Source organism: Dromiciops gliroides, chromosome 4 (genome assembly GCF_019393635.1).
Source record: "Dromiciops gliroides isolate mDroGli1 chromosome 4, mDroGli1.pri, whole genome shotgun sequence".
In the NCBI taxonomy this organism is placed as follows: domain Eukaryota; kingdom Metazoa; phylum Chordata; class Mammalia; order Microbiotheria; family Microbiotheriidae; genus Dromiciops; species Dromiciops gliroides.
Genome location: NC_057864.1, coordinates 61,317,277 through 61,335,690, shown reverse-complemented (window position 1 = coordinate 61,335,690; position 18,414 = coordinate 61,317,277). Strand labels below are relative to the sequence as shown.

Genomic DNA, 18,414 nt, shown 5'->3' with positions numbered 1-18,414 from the left:
TACCTGAGTTCAAATCTGGCCTCAGACACTTGGCACTTACTAGCTGTGTGACCCTGGGCAAGTCACTTAACCCCAATTGACTTACTAAAAAAAAAAAAAGTAACTGGTAGAGATAGTGAGCTGAGGTGTGTATGATGTTTAATGTTGATTCTTTATCCCCTATTGTCATTATTGTTGTAAGCTGAGGTGTTCACAAGTATCTATGCATTTGAATTCAGGTCTTCCTTACTCCAGGTCTGGTGCTCTATCCACTGCATCACCAGCTGCCTTATGCTTTACTCAGTCCAACCCAGTTTAATCCCCGATATACCAACCCAATTGTTCCCTTAAACATCCTGGAATAAGTCATGGTGAAATTGGCTACATGATGATCCCACTAAAGAGGCAGAACATTCCTCAGGAGAATCCCCATTGTACAGTATGAGATTATTCTTGTCCTCTCTTTCACCTCCATTCCCTGGAACCCCTTCCACCATCACCACTAATAATGAACTAGGGTTTCAATGGAAAGAAGGACTAGCCTTCGTTTTGTCTATGATTCTCTTTTTCTTTCAGAAAATATAAATTTCGGCACACCAGTTCAGCAAACCAAATCGGGACACATTATAAGAAGGTCATTTACAAACAGTACCAAGATGAAACTTTCACTAAATACATAGAAAATAATGATCCCCAAGAAACTGGTATCTTGGGCCCTATCATTCGAGCCCAAGTGAGAGACACCCTCAAGGTAAATAAGTGATGCTGGGACACAGACAGAGGAGTGGTTGAGGAGTGTAAGGAAAGCCTCGGAGTATCTGGCATTGTTTGGTTTTTGTTGTTGTTGTTTGTATGGTTGGGTTTTTTAAACTGTACGTCAAATTTACTTCAGACACATTATTTGTTTTGCAAACAGTGAAAAAAAAAGGAAGGGCATACATTATTTCCCTCTTTCTCTTCTTTGCTTCTTAATTGTGCAAACACAGTTATTATTGAGAATCTAGTGCCTTTCTCTTTATCCACGTCCTACATACAAGGGGTTTTCAGATATATAGGAAAGAATATATTTACCAAACAGCCCTGGAGATGGAAGACCCGAGAGGCTCGAGAGTAGGAGTCCTTAACCATTTTGTGTCATTGACCCCTTGGGCAATCTGGTGAAATCTACGGACCCCTTCTCAAAATAGTGTTTTTAGATGCATAAAATACATAGGCTGACTAAGGAAATCAATTATATTAAAATAGTTATCAAAACATTAAAAAGACGTTCAGGGACCAGAGGTTAAGAACCTCTGTTCTGTAGACAAGAGAGGAGGATCCAGGGACTAAAGGGGGAGGTGTTGAAGAGGAAAAGAGAAGGTAAGGGAAATGAAGATTATAGAGGGGAGATAGGCCTAAGATTATATCTCCTCCCTTATCCTCTGGTCTCAGATTTTTTTCTCCTTTTCTCTACCTTTAAGTGGGGAGGTTAAGGGGATAGGAGAAGGTCTTATGGCTTGGAGAGAAGGCATAAGAGAGGCTGGACCATAGGTATACTGGAGTCAGCTCACACAGGTTTGTCAAATTTTCAGGGTGACCATTTACACCTTGGAAATCAGCAAATGTTACAAATCAGGGCTTGATTTATTGTTTTATTGATTTCTAGACTTAAGAAAATGATGGAGAATAAATCTTAATAATGCAGATTAGAATTAAAGTGTGTCGTTTCTCCCCTAAGATTAGATTTAAAGTATGTATATTTCCCCTCAAGAGAACCAGTTGTCAAAAATACCAATGCACCCCTGAGATGAACCCATCATTAGTTAACAACAATTGGAGCGGTTTGGGAGACTTTTCCTTCTTATTCATAAGAAAAAATTATAGATTCCCAGATACTCCTGCTAGGGACAATCCAGGTAACAGTGAGACACCAGCACTTAGCCAATCGGTATTATCTCCTCCCCACCAATCCAAAGATGAGTGTAAAATTTAATAAACCAATTTAATTGAATGGTATACAGACCTATTGGACTTAATTACTGAAATCTTGATTTTTGTGTTTTTTTCCTCACCTTGGTAGATTGTATTCAAAAACAAGGCCAGCCGTCCCTATAGTATTTATCCTCATGGAATAACACTTTCCACAGAAGAAATAACTTCAATGAATTTTTCTACTTCAGGTGTGTATCTCTGTTCACATATGGTGAAGTCATTTGCTCTCTTTGCTCTCATCGACAAAGTAGATTTTACTACTGACCTTCCTTGCTGTATAAATAGTACAGCCAGTCTAGTCACATAGGAATGAAGACAGGAGGCACCCTCCAGTGGGATACAGTGAGCAAAGTGCTGAATTTATCATTAACAGAACTGGGCTTCCTATCTCATCTCTGTCATTTACTATCTATGTGACCTTGGCAAATCAGCCTCTCTAGGCTTTAGTTTCCTCATCGTCACAATGTGGGAGGTTGAACTAGATAACCTCTAAGGTCCTTTCCAGTGCCAAAGTCATTGATCCTATGATTTCTCAATACCTAGAAGGGTCAGGTAAACCACCATGCCCCTTTCTTGCTGTCACAGCAGCCCCTAGTGGACAACCATATAAAACCACTGCATATTGGTGCTACTCAAATGGGACTCAAAATTTTTTTGTCCCAGACAATGTGGGAATGACTCATCTTGGTGCTTCCCCAGGGCTCAGATAGCAATGGAGTGTTTTAGATAAGTATGGTGGGGACAGCTGGAAAGACAATGGAATCTCCAACTTGTCCATTTATTAGCTATGGATCAAATTATGGGCAAATTATTTAATCTCTATGATAACAAAATGTCTTAGATAAAAAACTTCTGCAGTCCTGAAGTTGTATCAGTAGGTTTGAGCTTTCCATGTGCTTTATCACAATCTTCACATTCCTTCTTGTATTATTTTTAGTTTGAATTCTCTTGGAGATACTGAAACATAGTGGAGAGATGACTATTGGAGCTTGGAGTTAGAAAGATCCTTCTCCTGAAATAGTTGTGAGCAAGTCAATTAACCTTTGGATGTCTCAGGATAGGATTTACATGCTAGCTAGATGTGATGAGCAGTAGCAGGAATTCCCATACTAGGAATACCCAACCTTAAGGAAGACTTAGGTCCTATAAGCATATAATAATAATAATGGCTATAACACTTGAAGGCTTCCAAAACTGTTTACAAATATTGACTCATTTTAACCTCACAACAATCCTGGAATTGAGGGAAATGAGGTATACCGAGCTCAAATGACTTGCCTAGGGTCACACAGCTAGTTAAGTGTCTGAGAACAGATTTGAATTCAGATTTTCTTGACTCCAGATCCAGCACTTTGTCTAGCTGTGTGTATTTGCACATTTCCCAGATGACAACCCAACTTTAAAATGAGGTAAATAATACTTGTAGTACTTGCCTGAATATATCTTTATTAGGATAAACTAAAATAATGCATATAATTAACTCATGTCTATAAGTTACACACACATATACATACACACATACGTGTGTATATACACCCCAGATTTTATTGTGAGGTCACAAGCTATACCCTTGCTATGATGAATCTTTCAGGTCTGAAAATTCTACTTGCTTATCTTTGATTGACTGATAATTAGGGAAACTGAGGGCTTAGGAATACTGCATCCTAAGTACTGAGCTCTTCAATAAACATTTAGCATAGACTTTGTCTTCCTATTTGGAAAAGAGGTAATATTGGTCAAGGTCTCATGGTATCTGCACACTTTCTCTTCCTTTGCTCTTGTAGCCTGACTCTGGCCAGAATTCTTGCTATAAAATCACTTTCCAAATGAAAATTCATTACAAACTTTCCTTTAGGAAACAACACCCTGGTTAGACCTGTCCAACCAGGAGAAACTTACACTTATAAATGGAACATCCTGGAGTCTGATGAACCCACAGGAAATGATGCTCAATGCCTAACAAGACCATATTACAGTACTGTGGACATTACAAGGGACATTGCCTCAGGCCTGATTGGGCTTCTCTTGATTTGTAAGAGCAGAACCTTGGACAACCGAGGTGTCCAGGTATTGTATTCCATCATCAATTACCTAACCCTTTCTTATAAGGTTTGCAGTCTGAACTGGAGAAAGTTTGGTCTTGGGTGTTCCTTCTTGTTATAGAAACTTTTTATTTGACTATTCCTATCTGACCTCTGTCTCCAAATCCAGGGTCTTGGGCATGTTGTTGGTTTTTACTCTGGATGTTGGGGTTAGAGAGCTGCAAAAATGGTAGTATTAACAAATAAAAATATTTTGTAGAAAAGTCAAACAGATCCTCTTTTGTAGATTACTCAAAATAGTAATTTCTACTGGAACTGAATTTCATAGAAGCACCTGCTCTGTTTTTTCAGCATGATTGTTTTCCTGAATGTACTTTATTTTACTAACTAACTCTTAGGTGAGGCAAACTCAGATTTCTCCTGAATGAATGCAAAAGCATTTAAGTGGTTATTATGTACCAACAACTATGCCAAATACTGAAGACACAAATAGAAAATAGAGACAGACCCTGCTGTCAGGGACCTCACATTCTAATTAGGGCCAACTAAACATATAAGAAGGCTCAGCTGCAAGGTAGATGGCAAAGACCTAAACTTTGGTAGAAGGAATTCTCATGATGATAGTTCTGCAACTTGAAGAAATTACAGATTTTTTTATATCACAATTGTCCAAGAATTCCCAAGATTATTTAGGACATAACCTAAATATCTTATTTCAAGAGATGCAAAATAAAGCAGTCCTTCTCAAACTTTTGTTTGGAGGAGAGTTATGTCTACTGATATCTCCCATATCAGAAATGAAAACTTAGTATCATTATGACAAAAGTTGTGACCTCAGAGACCTCCAAAAGGTCTCAGGCATTACCAGGGATTCTCTGATAGCAATTTGAGAACTGCTGAATTAAAGGAAAGCATAACATAACAAGAAATGAAATCTATAGTTAGAAAGGTCCTGCTTTTTTCAAGATAAAGAAGCAACTGGATAAATACTTTATAAGTATTATCTCATTTGAGCTTCATAACAACATTTGTGCCTACTATGCATAAGATACTATGCTAAATTCTGGAGGCATAAAAACAAACCTGACACAAGCCTTGCCCTCAATCGTCTTACAGTCTAATAGGTTGAGAGAAGAAAGGGCAAATCTACAAATAACTATGTTACAAATAAGAGTTACTAAATATAAAGAAGTGGTCCTGGCAAAGTACTATGAGAAATTCAAAAGATGAGTAGCACTTTTACCCAGCAGCCTTTGTGGAGGAGGTGGTATCTGAATAGGACTTTGAAGGAAAAAAGAGACATCAACAAGAGGAAGTAGAGACTATAGGCAGCTAGGTGGTGCAGAGGATAAAACTCTGGGCCTGAAGACAGGAAAACAGAAGTTCAAATCCAACCTCAGACATTTACTATCTGTGCAACTGTGGGCAAGTCAATTAATCTGTCTACCTCAGTTTCCTAACCAGTAAAATGTGGATAATAATAGCATTGACCTCATAGGGTTGTTATGAAGCTCAAATGAGATAATACTTATAAAGTATTTAGCACAGTGTCCGGCATATAGTAGGCACTTAATAAATGCTTATTCCCTTCTTACTATAGAGAGTACATTCCAAGCACAGAAGATGGTGTAAGCAAAGACATAGAGACTAGAAAGAGGCCAAGAACAAGGAACATAGAATATATAAAAGCGTGAGATAGGCTGGGCATATCTATTGGAACCAGACTATGACATGCCTTGAATACCAAAAAATATATACAGGAAGCAATGGGGAAGTATTAAAGATTCAGCGTGAAATAGACATGGCATCATATTAGAAGGCTTCCTTAATCAATGGTGTGCAGAATAGACAAATGGGAGCTAGGAAGATATGAGAAGAGGCTATTACCACAGAAATAGAAAGAACCAAGGTCCTGAACCAGGGTGATTGTTGTGGGAGAGACTGGATTTGAAAGATACTGAGGGTACAAAATAGTAACCAATTGTGTGGTAAGGGTCAGATAAGAGCCACAAGGTAAGCTGGGAGGATGGTTGTCCCATCTATGGACATGAAGTCAGGTGAACAAGTTTGGGGAAAAGAGGATTACTTTCGTGTTGATTGTACTGAATTTAAGCTGCTGTTGAAATATACTGGCAGATATCAAGAAATATCTCACAGTCAGGATTAAAACCAGGGGTGGGGGTGTGCTGGCTGACATTTAACAATGAGATCTCTGAAAAGCCAGGGCAGGTTTTTTTTTTTCTTTTTTTTGTGGGGCAATAAGGGTTAAATGACTTGCCCGGGGTCACACAGCTAGTCAAGTGTCTGAGGCCAGATTTGAACTCAGGTCCTTCTGAATCCAGGGCCAGTGCTCTATCCACTGCACCACCTAGCTGCCCCTGCCAGGGCAGGTTCTTAAGTTTAATCCCCTTTGATATTTTCTCCATCATCTTCTTGAGCCAAGACTATCCACAAAACACTAAATCGAGCCCTGATTTTTAGCTTTTGACAATTTAAATTCTCACACTGAAAATTTATGAAATCTAGAACAACCAACTATTTCTTTCAAAAAAAAAACATATGGGTTGATTTAAGCTGGCTCTGTTGTTGTTGTTGTTGTTGTTGCTTCTCCTTTGACCATAACAGAGTAATGTCATGACTTGCACTGAATTGGATTTAAGTGAGGGAGGGCTGTGCAAGGTCATCAGCCTCACTCTCTCCTTCAGAGTCATCTGGGTCCAGTGGCAAGATATACATCAGGACAACTGGAGATGGCCCTGGATGTAAGGCAATTGGGGTTAAGCAACTTGCTCAGGGTCACACAGCTGGTAATCATCTGAGGTGAGATTTGAACTCAGGTCCTCCCAACTTCAGGGCCATCATTGTACCACCCACCTGCCCTACTCTAACAACCCTTGAAAAGCTCTCATAAAAGATTGGGAGATATCTGCATAGCAGTGATCACTGAAGCCAAGGGAAGGGATGAGGTCCCCAAAGGAGATAGCAGAGAGAGAAGAGAAAGCATGCCAAGGACATAATGAGAAGGGACAACTGTGTTTAAGAGAGAACGAGATGGGAAAGTTAGCAAAAGAGACAGAAGATGCCATCAGAGACATAGGGAGGGGAAGTTATGGAAGCAACCACACCCATAATGTCAGTTGCTACAAAAAGGCCAAAAAGAATGAAAAAACAATCTTGGTTCTGGTGATAAGGAAGGTATGAGTGGCTTTGGAGAGAGGTGTTTCTGTAGAGTGAGTGGTAGGCCCAGAAGCCTGATTTAAGGGAGACAAAGGTCAATGTGGTAGGGTGGAAAGAGTGTTGCAAATGAAGTCAGAACAGGGTTGGAGTCAATACCTGCCTCTTATATATTTTGTTTTGTTACTGTGGGCAAGTCACTTAATCTGTCATCAGTAGAATGAAGTTATCAATGGCTATTGTATTTACTGTATAGCCTTGTTGTCAAGAGAGAATGAGGGGCAGCTAGTTGGCGCAATGGATAGAGCACAGGCCCTGGAGTCAGGAGGACCTGAGTTCAAATCCAGCCTCAGACACTTGACACTTACTATCTGTGTGACCTTGGGCAAGTCACTTAACCCCAATTGCCTCACTTTAAAAAAAAAAGAGGGAATTATAGAACCTAAGTAAAGTTTGTTCTGCTTTTAAAACTTTAAAGGAAGGAAGGAAACAAGCATTTATTAAGTTCCTATTGAATACCAAGGACTTTACTAAGCACTTTACAAATCTTACTTCATTTGATACTCACAACAACCCTGTGAGTTAGGTCCTCTTATGATCCTCATTTTACTGTTGAGGAAAGTGAGGCAGACAGACGGTAGGTGACTTTCCAGGTTCATTATAGCTAGTAAGTGTCTGAGTCTGGATTCAAACTTCTGTCTTCCTGACTCCAGGTTCAGCTTTCTATCTACTGCATCTTCTATCTGCCTCATTAAAGGGCTATATAGATATTAACTCTCATCATTATCACTTATACTCTGCTTCAGAGTTTGGGTATGGGAGGGAGAAATGCCATAATTTAAACAGTAGTAAGATCATTTTAAAAAAACACTTTAAGATAGGAGATATTTAAGCATGATTATAAGCTAAGGGGAAAAACTCAGGAATCCATTAAGGCTACATTAGTGAATAATTGAGTCAAGAGCATCAGGCTTATAAGAGTCCTCAGAAACCCTCTAGTCCAACACATATCCTCTTTACAAGAGTTGGTTATTGAAGGTGGAGCCAAGATGAACGAGAGAAGCCAGCAAGTTGCCTGAGCTCTCCTTCGGTTCCCTCAAAAAGAACATTAAATCAAGCCTCTAAACGGGTTCTAAAACTACAGAACCTACAAAAAGGCAGAGAGACACAATCTTCCAACCTGAGATAATATAGAAGACTTCAGGAAAGGTCAGTCTCACTCGGGCAAAAGGGGAGTGTAGCGCACCTCAGCACGTCAGCAGGAAGCTCTAGGCCACAGCCAAGCAACTGAGGCCCCGGGATCCTGGCTCAGCAAGCTGGTGGCACAGCAGGGCAGTGGTAAGATCCACCAGCACCAGCTAAGAGGGCAGGCTGCCAGCTAGAAGGCCACCTACAGGACCAGGCCTGGCCATTCTAGCACGCTGGGAGCAAGCCCAGGATGATGAGAAATCTACTGATTTTTAAAATCCTTTTTGGTCTGGAGACAATTCTTCTTGCAGGAAGTAGTTTAAGTTAGAATATCAGTAAATATCAATAGTGGGGGGGGGGCAGCTAGGTGGCACAGTGGATAGAGCACCAGCCCTGGAGTCAGGAGTACCTGGGTTCAAATCCGGCCTCAGACACTTAACACTTACTAGCTGTGTAACCCTGGACATCACTTAACCACTTAAGCCCAATTGCCACACACACACACACACACACACACACACACACACATCAATTGAGGGGCCAGCTAGGTGGTACAGTGGATAAAGCACAGGCCCTGGATTCAGGAGGACCTGAGTTCAAATCTGGCCTCAGACACTTAACACTTACTAGCTGTGTGACCCTGGGCAAGTCACTTAACCCTCACTGCCCCACCAAAAATTTTTTTAAAAAATCAATTGAGAGAGGTAGAAGAAAAAATGGGGAGAGAAATGAAAGCAACACAGGAAAATTATGAAAAAAGAATCAGCAGCTTGGAAAAGGAAGTACAAAGAATCAGCAGCTTGGAAATTGAAGCACGAAGATTGACTAAAGAAAACAATTCCTTAAAAAATTCATTTGGCCAAATGGAAAAGAGGTGCATAATCTGACTGAAGAAAACAATGCATTAAAAATTCGAATTGGACAGTTGGAAGCTAATGACTCCATGAGACACCAGGAATCAGTCAAACAGAATCAAAAGAATGAAAAAATAGAAGGAAAAACAAGACCTGGTTATCCAGTCTTTGCTCAAAGGCTTCCACTGTGAAAGAAGCCTACTCCTTCCCCAGGCAGCACATTCTACCTTTGGCTAGTTAAAATTGTCAGCATTTCCTCTGGCCAGTGTAATAAGCTATCTACTTCTCTGTGGTGTCATTGCCCTATTAGCCATCTTAGTTCTTACCTTTCCCATCCAAAGATCCTTCTCTGTGGCAGATAAAAGAGAAACAAAATAATTGTTGAATAGTTGTGCCTTCTCTCAGCCACTGATTATCATTTTCACATTCATGCTGAGGTGGGTGAATATCCAAATCAATTCTGGAGCCTGGGGCTAGCACTATAATATGCACCTGTAGGCAAGCAGCACAAAATCCATTCTTAAACCGACTTTTTAAAAAGTGCTTATTGATGTCTTTTGTTGCTTACATCCCTATAGTTTTCCTCAGTGTCTCTCTCCATCCTTCTCCCAGAAAGCCGTCCCATATAACAAATAGTATTAAGACAAAAAGAAAAAAGTAAAATAATAAGCTCAACTGATTAATACCCTGAAAAAGTCTAAAAACATGTGTAATGTGCAATACCTGTGGACCTCCCACAGGAGCTTGGTCAAATAGGCTCAGCTTTTTAAGTAGAGTAGAAAATAAGGTCTATTTGCTTAGATAGGGAGGGTTTGTGGAATTGGGGGGACGGGGCTCAAAGAGAGAGAAGTTTTAAAACCTCATCTATGGAGACTGAGCCAATAAGAAAGAAATAAATGGATATCTGTGTAGCCAAGCTAAGTGGATGCCTGTGCCTGTGCTATGCTCGGGATAAAAATCCCAAAATGAAATAGTCCCTGCCTTTAGGGTGATTACATTCTATTAGGGGAAATAGTATGTGTATGCCTAAAAATAAAAAATTTTAAAAATATTATGGGGATATGGTACTGGAAAGCTTCAGGGATTAGTCAAGGTCTCATGAAGAAGGTGGCTCTTGAACTGACCTTTGAAGGAAGATGGGGGAAAAAATATCAAAGAAAGAGGCAGCTAGGTGGCGCAGTGGATAAAGCACCAGCCCTGGACTCAGGAGGACCTGAGTTCAAATTTGGCCTCAGACACTTGACACTTACTAGCTGTGTGACCCTGGGCAAGTCATTTATCCCTCATTGCCCCCCCCCAAAAAAAATCGAAGGAAGGTAGGAACTCTAGGAGGCAGGAGTAAAGAAAGAGTATATTCCAGGCATAAGGGGGACAGCCAGTGTAAAGGCACGGAGATGCACTGTCATGTGTGAGGGATCACTAGTGGGCTAGTTTACTGAATTGTGGTATGAGTAAGGAAAGAGTAAGATATGAGTAGGTGTGCAGAGGTAGACTGGAGCCAGGTTGTGAAGGGTCCTGAATGCCAAACTGTAGAGAGCCATTGAAGCATTTAAATAATCTGATCAGACATACGCTTTAGGGATGACTTTGGAAGCTGTGTGGAAGATTGACTGAAGGAGAGAAAGGAACTGAGGCAGTGAGAGCAATTAGGGAGCTACAGAAATCATTATGGTCAGAGATGATGAAAACCTGAACTGGGGGCAGCTAGATGGTACAGTGGATAAAGCACTGGCCCTGGATTCAGGAGGACCTGAGTTAAAATCCGGCCTCAGACACTTGATACTTACTAGCTGTATGACTCTGGGCAAGTCACTTAACCCTTATTGCACAGCCAAAAAAAAAAATAGAATCCAAATAAAATAGTTTAGTTACTTAGATGGTTCAAAGTTTCAAGAAGTGGCAGTGGTGAAATGAGACTTGTCTTAATATTTGTTGTTCAGTCATTTCAGTACTGTCTGACTCTTTGTGACCCTATTTGGGGTTTTCTTGGCAAAGATACTGGAGTGTTTTGCCATTTCCTTCTCCAACTCATTTTACAGATGAGGAAACTGAAGCAAAGAGAGTTAAATGACCTGCCTAGGGTCACACAGCTAGTAAGTATTTGAGCCTGGCTTTGAATTTAGGTTTTCCTAACTCTGGGCCTACACTCTATCCACTGAACCACCTAGAGGCCAGTATTAGTAGAATGTATTTTAATTTCAATCTTTTGAAACTGAAGGGTGTAGGTATCTGATGGTGATGGAATATTATTGTGCTATAAGAAATTACAAGCAAGATGATTTCAGAAAGGCCTGGAAAGACTTGTATGTCTAGTAAAGTGAGCAGAACCACAGTGACAGCAATATTGTTTAATGAAGAACTGTGAATAACTTAACTATTCTCAACAAGACAATGATCCAAAATAACCCCAAAGGACTAATGATGAAGCATACTATTCACCTCCAAAGAAAGAACTGATATTGATTGAACACAAACTGAAGCATATCATTTTTCACTTTCTTTCATTTTTTTCCTTTTATTCAAGTTTTCTTGTATAAAATGACTAATATGGCGGTGTTTTGCATAAAAAAAGAAAATGAAGGGAGTATAGTAAATGTTTATCAGGAATGTGCTGGTAAATGTTTAACAATCAGTTCTTGTTGAAAACAAGACACACTTTTAAGTTTAATCTGCATTATAAAGATTTTCTCCATCACTTTCTTAAGTCTACACAATCAATAAGGCAATAAATCAAGCTTCTAACAAAAAGTTCTCCTAAGCTGAACTATTCAAGCTTGTTCCAACAAACCTCTAACTACCTCTTTGCTATTTTGTTTGTTTTTTCCAGGACTAAAAAGGGGATATTTGAGTTATAGTAAATTAAAGTTAAATTTAATGTAGTTTTTTAATTCCAAAATCCTAAGTCCCTAATAAATAATTCTTAATTGATTAACAAATCCTTAAGTAAGAATGAATTTGAGAGTTCTGCTTCCAAAAGAGTTATGCTATGTTTTCTCTTTTCTGAAAACTCAACTTTGCATCAGGGAACTATTTAAAGAATGGAAAAAATGAACATTTTTTGTCTTATAGAGGACAGCAGATTCTGAGCAACAAGCTGTTTTTGCTGTATTTGATGAGAACAAAAGCTGGTACATTGAAGACAACATAAACAAATATTGTGAAAATCCCTCTTCTGTGAAACGTGATGATCCAAAGTTTTACGAGTCAAATATCAAGAGCAGTAAGTAAAACTCTTTCCCCTTTCCCTCCGCCCCCCCCGGGACTCTCCACCCCATTCTATCTGTCACTCCTGGGATAGATACGTATGCAATCTTGTCTATAGACATGCATGAGATGACCTTTTAAATTTGCTTCTGGTCCTAGGATTCTAGGATCAAAAACCAAGGGTGTCTATAGCAGTTTGATTGTGACAAAGGTTATAGTGTTCATTGTCCTTAGAAGATTGGTTAACCAGGATCACCAAGGCTGTTTTATTGGCTACCAGGGTGATCACCACGTCCTTGCTAACTTCATTTGGGTTGAATTTTCCCCCCTATCATTTGTTTCTGCATTGTCAGATAATCAAAGAGCCTCCTCTGGCTGGGATCATCAGGGCTTTCCCCTGGAGGGTTAAGGTTGGAGATCCAGTGTTGACTTTTTGTTTACTTTTATCATCGAATTTTATTTTGCTCACATAAATGTCATGACTGAAGCCCTTTCAGGAGCTGTTGTCCTCCAAGGAGAAGCTCCATCAGCACATTTATTAATCATATCCCTTCTTGTAAGTGAAAGATAATTATTATTTAGTGTGGATACAACCTGCACCTTTATTACAAATATTAATAGTATAATGATTGGAATGACGCCACCTGCTGGAGACTTACTGTAGAAGAGTTCCACAAAGGTCTTTGAGGGCAAGACCAGAAGTCTTTTCTTTGGCATCAGGAAGTGACATTGGCTAGTGGGAGGAAGAAGGAAGAAACTAGCACTCGGTCTCGCACTCTTTCCTTTGGACTCTGGTGGGGAGCGGAGCTAGACACCCTTTAATAGATAGGAATCTAGGCCTTTCCTTCTCTCTTTACCAAATTCTTATTCTCCTTAATAAATGCCTAAAAGTCTACTCTTGCTAAAGCTTATAATTTATTGGCGACCACTCATTAGATGTTTTAGACAGACTAGCTAGAATTTTAGCCCTTAACAATAGGTAAAGATTGCAATGATTGATGAACATTCAAACCTATTTATTGATTAGGGGCAAATAATATTAAGGGAGGAAAGAGATTTTTCTTTTTTCTTTAATGATTCCAGTTGGCAATTAAAGGATAGGACCTTAATTAAGGAATGCATTCATGGGTCTTCTCTGTTTTGTACATTACCCCTTGTTGAGTGACATAATCATTTAATCTCTCATGTCCTTTGTATTATTGTGCTTCTCCCCCCACCCCTCCATGAATTGGGATTAGGCAATATTCTTTACACCATCCTTCAGAATATATTTGAAGGACTTTAAAGGCAGAATACCTATCAGATAGTTTTTAATAGAATAGGTGCTCAGGAAACAAGAGGAATCCACAAAGTGATTTCTACATTGCTCTGGATGCTAAAACGATAAATTTTAATGATTCTAAATTTTTGTTGAATAAATATTTTCTTCAGCTCAGTTCAGTGAGAACACAATTCATTTGGGAAGTTTAAAATTGGGGAGCCTAATCACATATTCTACCTCTCTTCCCTTTCTTCTCTACCTGCCCAACCCCCCCCCCCACCGCCACAAAGTGAGGCTGATGCTTTATAATCAATGCTTCTGTGTTAGTGGTGTTGATTTGAGCAAGCATATCAACTCTAGGACATAATTCTTCCTGTGTAATTGGCTCAAAGTTCTTTCAGTGGTGGAGGGTTGGTGGAGAGACTGGTGTTTTAATCGACTCAGTTTCTTTTAGCAATAAATGGCTTTTTGCCTGAGAGCATACCGACCCTGAGATTTTGTTATGAAGACACAGTCCAGTGGCACTTCTGCAGTGTGGGCATCCAGGATGAGATTTTGACCCTTCACTTGACTGGACACTCATTCTTATCTGGAAAAAGGCATGAGGATGTTCTGACTCTCTTCCCTATGAGTGGAGAATCTGTGACTGTCACAATGGATAATGTTGGTGAGTAGCTTGAATATTATGAGAGAGGCACTGTAGTTTTCATCTCATCTACTCTTGGCAAAGGCTTACTTCATTACTAGCGTGATGCTGTTTAATCTTTTGGTCCCTATCAATGTTTCTACTGGATATTATCACTTATAATAAATATTTTAGAGAATTTCTGTTTCCTTAAGGACCTTGTCAGAATTCAAAAGAACCTGGCCCATAAGAACTTGGCCCAGATGCACCTTAAGGGTTTTGGGGTGGTTCAGTGAGGCAGTATTCTTTTTTTTTTTTTTTTTTTGCAGGGCAATGAGAGTTAAATGACTTGCCCAGGATCACACCGCTAGCAAGTGTCAAGTGTCTGAGGTCAGATTTGAACTCAGGTCCTCCTGAATCCAGGATTGGTGCTTTATCTACTTCGCCACCTAGCTGCCCCAGTGAGGCAACATTTTTAAGAAATGAAGCATTCACTGACACTAGCCATATCTTCTCACCACAGCCCCTCTCCCTAGGCATAGAAGTAACCACTCTTGGGCAAAAGGTAGCATAAGCCACAGAACCTCAGGGACAACTCCACTGACACCATTCCCAAAGGGAGGGAAAGCAGGAGAGCACATAAATAATATATTCAAAGAGTAACCATCAGAGCTTCATTTTACTTCATTTTTTAAGGTTTTACAATAATAATAGCTAACATTTAAATTGAACTTTAAAGTTTAAAGTTGTTTAAAATCTGGGAAGTGCTTTACATCTTTTACCTATTTACATTTACCTATCATTTTAAAAAAATTAATAAAGTATTTTATTTTTTCCCATTACATGTAAAGATAGTTCTCAACTTTTGTTTATATAAGCTTTCCAATTTCAGATTTTTCTCCCTCCCTCCCTTCCCTCCCCCCTCCCCTAGACATCAGGTAATCTGATATATACACATAATAACATTAATCATATTTCTGCATTAGTCATGTTATAAGAGAAAAATCAGAGCAAATGATGAAAAACCTCAAAATAGAAAAAACAACAGCACCAAAAACAAAAGAAATAGTATGGTTCATTCAGCATCTATACTCCACAGTTTTGTTTTTTTTTTTTTTCATGGAATTGGCGATCCTCTTCCATCACGAGTCCCCTGGAACTCTTCTGTACCATTGCATTGGTGAGAAGAATATAGTCCATCACAGTAGATCAGCACTCAATGTTGATGATACTGTGTACAATGTTCTTCTGGTTCTGCTCATCTTACTCGTCATCAGCCCACGCAAGACCCTCCAGGTTTCTCTGAACTCCTCCTGCTCATCATTTCTTACAGCACAATAGTATTCCATTGTATTCATATACCACAACTTGTCTAGCCATTTCCCAATTGATGGGCATCCCCTCAACTTCCAATTCCTTGCCACCACATAAAGAACAGCTATAAATATTTTTGTACATGTGGGTCCCTTTCCCTTTTCCATGATTTCTTTGGGCAAAAGACCCAAAAGTGGTATTGCTGGGTCAAAAGGTATACACAGCTTTATCGCTCTTTGGGCATAATTCCAAATTGCTTTCCAGAATGGTTGGATCAGTTCACAGCTCCACCAACAATGCATTAGTGTTCCAATTTTTCCACAGCTTCTCCAACATTTATTATTTTCCTTTTTTGTCATTTTAGCCCATCTGATAGATGTCAGGTTTACCTATCATTTTATTCTCACTTCAACTGTGCAAATCCCTTAAACTTTATCTGCCAACATTTCCTCATCTGCAAAAGGGGGATGATGATGATATTAACACCTATCTCCCAGGATCACCATGAGAATAAAATGGTCCAGTTCTCTACCCATTACACCACACTTCCTCAAGATTTACTCATCCTGTCCAGTCATTGGCATGATCTACATTAGCCATGCCTGCAAACCTCACCTAATCCTCTCTCATTCTAGCCTTCTAGCCTAACTTGGTGCCATCTGCAGAAATCACAAGCTGAACTTTCAGAATGTACCAGTGGTAGTCATGCTGTATATCTGCCTCCCCCTGACAGTGGTATCATATTCAAACAGAAATGGGCTCACTAAGTCCTACATAAGGATCCCTAGGGGAGGGGAACAGCATGTTGATTTATAAAACCACAAATGAACATTACCTAGGTTGTGTTTTATTTTTATTTTGTCAAAAATTTCCAAATTATATACATATGTATATGTGTGTGTATGTGTGTGTGTATGTGTGTGTATATGGCAATGAGGGTTAAGTGACTTGCCCAGAGTCACACAACTAGTAAGTGCCAAGTGGCAGAGGCCGGATTTGAACTCAGGTCCTCCTGAATCCAGGACCAGTGCTTTATCCACTGTGCCACCTAGTTGTCCCCCAAATTATATTTTAATCTGGTGTATGCAGCACTCAGGGCTTTTGCTGGCAGCCTGTCAGTTCAACATTTCTGTCCTAAGATACCATAACTAAAGGAATCTTGAGCAGAAGTACTTAGACAATCAAATAATAACATTAGATAATAATAATGATTAGATAATTAGATGATAATCAGAAAACAATAATAAGTAGCATTTACATGGTGTTTTAAGGTTTGAGAAGCACTTTACATATATTATCTCATTTTATCCTCACAACATTTGGAGGTATTATTATCTAATGTTATTATTATTTGAAGAAATTGAGGCAGACAGTCACACAGCGAAGAAGTGTCTGAAGCCAGATTTGAACTAAGGTTTTCCTGGCTCTAGGTCCATAACATGATCTTTTATGCCACCTACCTGCCTGACCCCAACAATACCAGTATTGTAGGACTGATTTCTTAGACTGATATTTTATATATGATTTGTACCCTTTTGTGCTCTCTTTCACTTTTGTGACTTGACACATTTTTACCTATAAAGAGCCCAGCCCTTTAGCTCTTTGGTTTCATTTATCTCCCCCAAGACTAAGTGTTTAGAGGGGGAAACAACTTTTATATTTTAAAAAATTCCCTTTTTTCCCAATATGGACCAATACTTTTCTCTTATTGAGGTCATATACAGGCATATCATCATAAAGGTAGAAATTCTCTGCTCTCATGAGGTGAGCCTTCAATAGCTGATATTTAGCTTGCATAGTAGCTAAAATGACAGGAAATATTAACGCCAATTCTGATAACTCACTGTGTTATGCAGGTGACTCTGGTTTCAGGAAGGTTCTAACAGTGGGTCATAAGCTCTAGCAGGCTCTATCAAACTGGAAAGACTTTGTGGACAGGCCCCACAATGTGTCTGTTGTTTGAGAATCATTCTATTTATGAAGAGGTATCACCAGGATTTGGCAACTAGGGTCATGGTGGTTTTCTACTCTGGTAGAGAAGGCTTGCAATCTACATTGGTAGAAATCAAGGACCTTTATTGCATTAGATTGAATTGGCTACATAGGCTACCATATTGCTTCAGAGTAGTTCAGAAAACCATCGTCTTCACTATAATTTTTGACTATTTGATTTCTACTCTTACCAACAACATTCCCAATCCTATTTCTTTTATTATTCCTCAAGGTTTTAGCCTAAGAAAGAACAAAAGAGGCATTGTGTTGTAATAGATAGTCAGCCTTGGAGGTGGGAAGATCTGGGTTCAAGTCTTGTGTCTGACAGATACTGGCCAAGTGACTGGCCCAACCAGCTATCAAACACTCTTATCTTATTAATTGCAAAGCTAGTGCCAATCTGCACTGGTGGAGGGAGTTGCCTCATTGGGAATTCTCACTGAAATCATGGTTCATTTGATTGAGTTCATTTAAGAAGTGATTGTGGAACTGTGTCCCTTCCTTTCTTTCCTTCACCTAAAAAAAGAAAGAAAGCACGACCTTAGACCTGTTGCTAAATACACTCAAGTCATTTCTTCACAATGGCTAACATCATATGAAAATGGAAAATATTTAGTCAAATATCTATGTTTCCAAAGAACATGTAGGCAAAACATTCAGAGTTTTACCTGAATTTTTCTCTTTTATTTGGATGCTCAGTATTGTTTGATAGAAATGACAATAATGAAATAACATACCTAAACTTGTGGTATATATGCAGCCATTCTTAAGGGAACCCATTTATTTCTAAACACTTTCCACAAATGAGAG

At 39.3% G+C, this 18,414-nt stretch overlaps 1 protein-coding gene across 3 annotated transcripts in view; it reads left to right on the top strand.

The window, feature by feature from the left end:
• Window positions 1-18,414, top strand: part of F5 (coagulation factor V) — a 96,445-nt gene that overhangs the window by 37,507 nt on the left and 40,524 nt on the right. For all 3 annotated transcript variants that reach the window (XM_044001848.1, XM_044001850.1, XM_044001849.1), the window contains 5 exons: window positions 556-730; window positions 2,039-2,138; window positions 3,806-4,017; window positions 12,278-12,428; window positions 14,128-14,340. In XM_044001848.1, coding sequence (XP_043857783.1) covers window positions 556-730; window positions 2,039-2,138; window positions 3,806-4,017; window positions 12,278-12,428; window positions 14,128-14,340 — 851 coding nt within the window. The remainder of the gene's footprint in view (window positions 1-555; window positions 731-2,038; window positions 2,139-3,805; window positions 4,018-12,277; window positions 12,429-14,127; window positions 14,341-18,414) is intronic.